The 7,407-nt window shown below is 39.5% G+C and overlaps 1 protein-coding gene across 1 annotated transcript; it reads right to left on the minus strand.

Annotated features, from left to right (window-relative positions):
• Nucleotides 1–796: 796 nt before the first annotated feature.
• On the minus strand, nucleotides 797–3,363 carry LOC103413190 (cytochrome b561 and DOMON domain-containing protein At5g47530-like). Its single transcript, XM_070808774.1, has 3 exons — nucleotides 2,703–3,363; nucleotides 1,886–2,140; nucleotides 797–1,403 (listed from the first exon to the last, which is right to left on the minus strand). The coding sequence occupies exons 1-3, from the start codon at nucleotides 3,345–3,347 to the stop codon at nucleotides 1,104–1,106; spliced, it is 1,200 nt and encodes a 399-aa protein (XP_070664875.1). The 5' UTR covers nucleotides 3,348–3,363; the 3' UTR covers nucleotides 797–1,103.
• Nucleotides 3,364–7,407: the final 4,044 nt, after the last annotated feature.

Below are 7,407 nucleotides of genomic sequence, written 5' to 3' on the forward strand. Positions count from 1 at the left end.
TTAAAAAAATTTGCATATGTCAATGTATCATTATGTAAAAGGCACCACCTCGTTTCATGTAAGTAATTCTAGTTATGTTTTCTATTTGCACCCATCATCACTCAAAGAAAATATAATTAAAAATCATAATTTATTTTCTTCTAATAATTCTTTTTTCGGGGTTTTTGAAATTTCCTTTTGACTAAAAACGTTCATGGAGAGGGGAGATTATCCGTATGTGGGGCCGGACATAGAACAAGGCCCTTTGAGGACTTATAGAAGGGCTCTTACCCCATTTTTGGTTTTTACAGATCGCCTACTAGGAGGTATTATCGGCAGCGAGATTCGAACCATAACATTAATAAATGCTTCCAAATTTTTGTTTCTCTTAGGAGTTTTCTTAAATAATTTATGTTTCTAATGGTTTTCTACATCTTGTTAGGATAAAACTTCATGTCCCCTCTTATTTATTTTATCTTTATATTTTTTTATTCTTCAATATATTCACAACACAATGTTGGAGTAGAAGCAACATTGTTATTTTATCTAACTAATAATTCTTTACAGGAAAAGAAGTTGGGTTACAAATATTTGACGGAAATGTGGATGGATTCTAATGGTAGGTAGTGAATTGGCCAATTATTAAAAGTTGAAGTGCTTAATTTACTAAAAAAAATAGTTTACGAGATCAATTTCAACTAAGGTGATAGTTTAGAGGGTCAAACGACAATTTATAATATTTTATGATACGTGGACTTGGAGTACCCGTTTAATACCAGGCACTTAAAAAAATTCCTTCTAAAATATGAAGAGGCAATGATATAATCATAAGATTTATAAGGTGAGCGATATTGACTCAATGGTCAACATTAATTTTCTTTTAACATATCACCTCAAAGACCGAAAAACCTAAAATAAAAACAGAAGAGTTGCTCAGCGAGCACATAACAATCAAGGCATGTGGATGAATTACAAAGTCCAACTGGAGTGGAAAATGGAATTAAGAGGAGAAACATAATTAGTTAACAAGGCATGTTCATGCGTTTTTCAAAAATAGGCTTTGAATTGTTCTATTTTTAACTTTTATCATTTCATCGGTATCCCGGCAATGGGTCTGAACCTGGTTATGTGCCCGAGGAGCCTTGAGGTTGTGAACCAGGTTGACCTGTTTGCCTCCTTTTGGACTTTGCATGCATGAACTTACGCCAAGTAAAAATCTCCAAACCAATCGCAACCAAAGCAAACATTCCAAGAACTCCGATGTAAACCCACAGCCAGGTTTTATTCGGCTTCAAAATCGCAATGCCATGGAATATGTTCACTGAGATCAGAGCCAGCAGTGCATACCCTAGAAAATGATGGTACATGTCCCAATATTTCCGGTAGTCATCAGTTGCCGATGGCCTTAAACGCAGGGCAAGCATCTGCAATGCATAAAACAATGTCACTCGTCTATAAGAGCACCACTAAATTGCAGGGTATGCCGAAAATATTTGTAAAGGAAATTTTCTTGTCGTGTGGGATGGAACAACGTAAAAAATGACATGTGTCAAGAAAGTAAGAAATTTTGTCGCTAATTTCGGACACATGTCATCTTTTAACTGAACTGTTCTGTCACTCTACATTGTCATGTGATCCGAATAGTCTTACACATTATTTGTTTTGATACTTTCGATATAAAATGTCAGACTAATAGCAAAATATTTGTAAGGGAAATGTTCTTGTCTTATTGCAATGTTCATCACTGGCGGAACGACATCTAAACTTCGAACACACGTTATATCTGTTTTGTCACTTTTGAACATTTCTACGCATGTTTTTTTTTTTTTTATACATCGAATATGTCCAGACTCGAAAGACTCATCGTATAAATGGAAGATAGGGAGAGAGAGATGAAGTTATTTACTTGTAATGTGGTGAAGGCAAATATGCAAATGGCGAGAATTCGATGAGTGGAGAAGCTGTAGTGTCTGGAAGCATGGCCGAGCCAGAGTCCGATCGCCCAACCAGCCGTGCCAAGAGTGTAACCAACAATCTGGCAGGAGACATGAACTATATACCACTTTTCACAGTCAACAGGGTATTTTCTGAAGTACCTTGCTATGATCACTCCCAATGGCAACATTGTTCCCCACCCCAGAATATTAAGAATCCCATGTACCTGTTAGCAAAAAGAGAAAAAAAAAACAATACTATTTACAAATTTAAGCAATGTGCCACATGTCAGATACTATCTCATTTTGTCACCATTTCATGGTTTTGAATAAATATTTAATTTATGGGATTTTTTGTATTCATCAATTTTTTAATATTTTTAGTTGTGCTATAAAGAAAAAAAGTGTTAGAGAAAAAATAAATGAAGGATGAATCTTCAAGAAAGGAGATGGCGAAAAAAATCGGAAAGGAATGTGTATGAAATTGTACAGAACATGAAGGAAAAAATAAATAAAAAATTGCTTTCAGTTTTAAGTTTTTATTTTCATATATATTTTTGTTGTAGCCCCTCCTTCCTCCTTCCTCCATCCATCTTCATTCTTTATTTATTTCATATACTTTCTTGTTTTCTTTAGCAAAATAATTAAAATTACAAACAAATTAAACAAACTCTAAGTTATAACATCAATCGTAAATAACAGTGATCTAGCGGTTGACACATGACATTTTCATAGTCAATCGTAACCAAGAGATTACATGTTAGTTGGCTTGGCATCGATCTTACGTACCGTCCTGAGGTGATGCCGGCGATGTCCTATGCTAAGACCGCGTCCGCTGATCATGTTTATGCTCTCTGTGCTATCCACATTCTGGAGAGAAGTGGAATGCATCTTAGGCTCCATAAGAACATCATCAGCCTCAAACCCTACCTGCCACACATGATTCAGCTTCGAAATATCGTAGACAGCTGGAGCTCGGGGCAAAATTAACGTCGCGGATATCGACATGTACCTAGGGTTTACTTCACCTCTCATGTTCTTGACGATAACATCATCAAAATCTTGTGAAGGCTGAAGCCTACAACCCAGCTTGGTGTCACTGGTGATGTTGTATTTTCTAACTGCCAACGTTCCATTGGACTGTTGAATACCTATAATAGCCCTGGTCCCTACCATCTGAGGTCTTTGGGAACCTGGGTTTACACCCCAGGCTATCCATTTAATAGGCATTCTAATGGTGAACAAGATGTTGATTTCGGTGTTGCTGTGAATGTTCCACCCGAATTCTGCTCCTAGAGTGATTAGTTTCTTGCAGTTTGTAATGTTCATGGGATTGATGGGGCTACAATTGGAAAATTGCTCAGAAATTGGGAAAAGAAGTGAGGAGGAAACTGTTAATATGATGAGAATTACAGATTTGGTAGTGGCCGGCATGTTTGACTAGTTTGCTGATTTTAAAGTTTCACTATATATATATATACACACACATATATGTGCTATGTACTTATGATGAGAACGCTTTCACTCTTTTTACTTTTTAATTTATTTGTATAATTCGGGTAAGATTAAGGAAGAAGTTAAGAATATAGTTGACAACTTTACTCACTTTTTAGTTTTTACAGCTTGTTAGCGTCACATCGCAGGTGCTTTGTAAGTGAGAAATTGCTTTCTTCCTGAGCAACCCAGCCATTTTTCTGTTTAGCTGTCAGAATTTGATTCTTTATTCATCGACAAAACTTAAAAATATGTAATTGTTGTTGCTTGTCTAATGCTTCAACAAATATTCTTACCTACGTTCGAGTTCTTGAGGGTGAAGTTAATTTTGTTCATCTTTAAACTTAAAAATTTAAATTTGTTTGTTGATCTTGTTCCTGTGTAACCAGCTCGCTGGTACGTATAAAGGTCAAGTCTAATTATACTTCTGCTTATGCCCTTGTAGATACTTCGGTTAAGTATATATATAAAATATTTGACAGTGTTGATGCACAAAACCGGAAGTCTTGGAACAATGTAAATCCGACCGTGAATCTGCAAGAAAGTAAATAACACAAGATGTATCGTGGTTCACCCTAAGGTTTGGGCTACGTCCACACTGATTATATATTTATCTGAGAAGTGAGGGAGAGAGATTCAGAGCCTCTGAGGGAGAGAGTGAGGTCTCTGATGGCCTAGGAAATGGCCTCTCAGGGTGAGAATGAGGCTCTCCTAATTATGAGGGTGAGGGGTCCTTTTATAGAATAATGACTCCTCACTTATTACATATTTACCCCTTCCTTTATTACATAATTACATTTGAGTCCCCCGAGTATTTATACGAGATCTAAATACGGAGGCCCTAAGTATGGTATAAACAGTAGTCCCCCAAGTCTTCAGTCAAGAGAGTCTTTTGGCTGGAGACTTGAAATTCAGTCCATGTGGGCTGAAGTAACTAGATGTCGTCTAGGACTGATACTTGATATGAGGCGGTGCTCAATCTGAAATGATGCTCATCTAGAAGTAGCACATGTTGCGAGGCTGCTATGCTTGTGGCTTATGTTGCCTTGGTTGGCTCGGCTTGTGGTGTTGGAGGTGAGGGGGTCCCTTTTATAGAATAAGGGCTCGCTCCTCAATACATAAGTGATGGGCTAGAGTCGATGCTCGCGGCGAGGCGGTTGCTCAGCAAGCGGCGATGTTCTCTAATGATGGTGAGGGAGTCCCTTTTATAGAATAAGGGCTCACTCCTTAATACATGAATAATGGGCTAGAGTTAATGCTCTCTAATGATGGTCAGAGAGTCTCTTTTATAGAATAAGGGCTCGCTTCTCAATACATGAATGATGAGCTAGAGTCCCCCAAGTATTTTTCATGAGGCCCAGTTAAGGCCCAATATATGATACATAATGTAGTCCCCCAAGTCTTCGGTCAATAAAGTTTGTTGGCTGGAGACTTCAAATTGAATCCATGTATGAGCCGAAGTGGCGGTTGTTCGGAGGCGGTATTTGTATACCATGCACTAAAGCTTTATAGGTGAAGCTTTGCAAGTGAAGCTTTGAAGCTAGAGCTCTGTAAATGAAGCTTTTGAAGCTGATTGACATGAGTGATGCTCATGAATGTTATGTTGATTGACATGAGTGATGCTCACGGATGTTGTCATGAGTGATGCTCATGAATGTTAACATGAGTGATGCTCATGAATGTTGACATGAATGATGGTCATGAATGTTTATGTATGATTGTCATGAGTGATGCTCATGAATGTTTATGTATGAATGACATGAGTAATGCTCATGTATAATTTGGAGTACTGGGCGTACTTTTGATTACCTGGTTGGTGGCATGAAGGAGAGTACGGGTTGTACATTTCATCACCTGGTTGGTGGCATGAATGGCTAGTTGCCAAATGATATTAGAGTATGGGTTATACATTTCATCACCTGGTTGGTGGTAATAGCAGCAAGTTGCCGAATATTTTTGGAGTACTGAGCGTACTTTTGATCACCTGGTTGGTGGTAATAGCGGCAGGTTGCCGAATAATTTTGGAGTACTGTGCGTACTTTTGATCACCTGGTTGGTGCTATTTTGGACTTATGGGCCTTCGCCCTCCACACAACATTGCAGCCCATTATTTTGGGCTTGCCGTTTTTTTATTTTTTTATTTATTTTTTATATTTTTTTACCCTCTAATGAGGTTTATACATATTACCCTATGATGGGGTTTATACAGATGTCTCCGAAAGATAAAAATAAATTACATCATTCTGGTGGGGTGTTTATTTCTTGCTTTTGCAGTGTCCCCATGTGCTTCCCTTTTGCTTTCTCTTTTCACTTTCTTTTTCTTTTTCTCTTTTCCTTTTGCTTTCCACTGCGTCTCTGTCTCTGTCTCTTGGCGAAACTGGAAGGCTAACTCCACTTGCTTTTCTTGGACAGCCTGGTTGTGCCAATCACTCCTCATTTTTCTTTTTGCTTTTGCTTTGCACCTCTTTCTCTTTGAGCTGTTGGAAAGTAGTCTATCGCCATCGAATACCTGTTCAGATTCAGCAAGATCTTCCCTTTGCAGACAAGAGTCTTGAAATGGGCCCTCTCGATTTCCAATGCCCGATCGCAATCTCTCAAAGCTTCTGCAAAATTCTAGCTTCACCTCGTTGTCGACCATCACCAGGCTCACGTTCTCCGGCACCAACTTCACCGGCTTAAGAGTCAGCCAAAATAGATTTCAGAGCCTCGTTATTGTGATCGATTTCGAGACCCTTCTTATAAGCTGAAACGACGTCGTTGTACTGGTCGGGCATCTCCATGAACTGCCCGATGACGAGCGGTACCAACATAGCCCTACATTTTTGCAAAACCTCTCTATCTCGTCCTCAGCAGCTTCCACCTTAACTTTTCAGCAAAAGCCATCATCTTCTCCTTATGTAATATTGAGAGGGTTTTGATAATAATGGAAAAGAGAAAGGACCCAAAAAATTCTCAGCAAGACTTGATTCAACGGCTCCCTAACAAGCTTGCTGACAAAGTTGGAGGAGCGCCAGGGGTTACTCCTGCCACCTCTGACAAAGTGGCAACAGCCTCTATCGCCTGCTTCAATGGTGACCAGTCATAGGAAACCCATTTGAAAATTTTCTTAAATTCAGTCTTCTAGATCTCTTATTGAAAGAACCCAGATGGCAGGCCCACCATTCTGGTGGGAAGTGAAACTAATGGAGGAACGAACTCAGATGGCAGGCCCACCATCGCCTTCTCCGCCAGGCCCGTCCCCTGCTCCGCTACCAGCGCCACTAGCGGCTTCACAGCTCTGGTGCTTATCGCCCTCTCTTTGTTGGGCTTTCGAACCTGGAGAAAGAGACTGACTGAGAGAGGAGAAAGAGAAGACGCAGATCTTCTCCGGAGAAAGAGACTCACCTCCCTCTCTTTCTTGGGCTTTCGAAAGCTTTGAAGTTGGGCTTTTCGAAGCTGGAGAAAGAGATTGACTGAGAGAAGAGAAAGAGACTGTGTGCGACTGACTGAGATAGGAGAAAGAGACTGACTTGGTTTTTTGGATTTTTGTGATTTTGTAGATTCATGGTGGTGGTATGAAAAATTGAGAGAGAACTTACATAGCTTTTTGTGTCGATTCCCACAGACGGCGCCAAATGTTGATGCACAAAACCAAAGGTCTTGGAACAACGTAAATCCGACCGTAAATCTGCAAGAAAGTAAATAACACAAGATGTATTGTGGTTCACCCCAAGGTTTGGGCTACGTCCACACTGATTATGTATTTATCTGAGAAGTGAGGGAGAGAGATTCAGAGCCTCTGAGGGAGAGAGTGAGGTCTCTGATGGCCTAGGAAATTGCCTCTCAGGGTGAGAATGAGGCTCTCCTAATTATGAGGGTGAGGGGTCATTTTATAGAATAAGGGCTCCTCACTTATTACATATTTGCCTCTTCCTTTATTACTGTAAACACGGGAATTCCTGCGATAAACAAGACAAGAACACGTGTACAAAATAATATTTGTATTAATGATTTAGGGGTT

Source organism: Malus domestica, chromosome 11 (assembly GCF_042453785.1).
Source record: "Malus domestica chromosome 11, GDT2T_hap1".
Classification (NCBI taxonomy): Eukaryota; Viridiplantae; Streptophyta; class Magnoliopsida; order Rosales; family Rosaceae; genus Malus; species Malus domestica.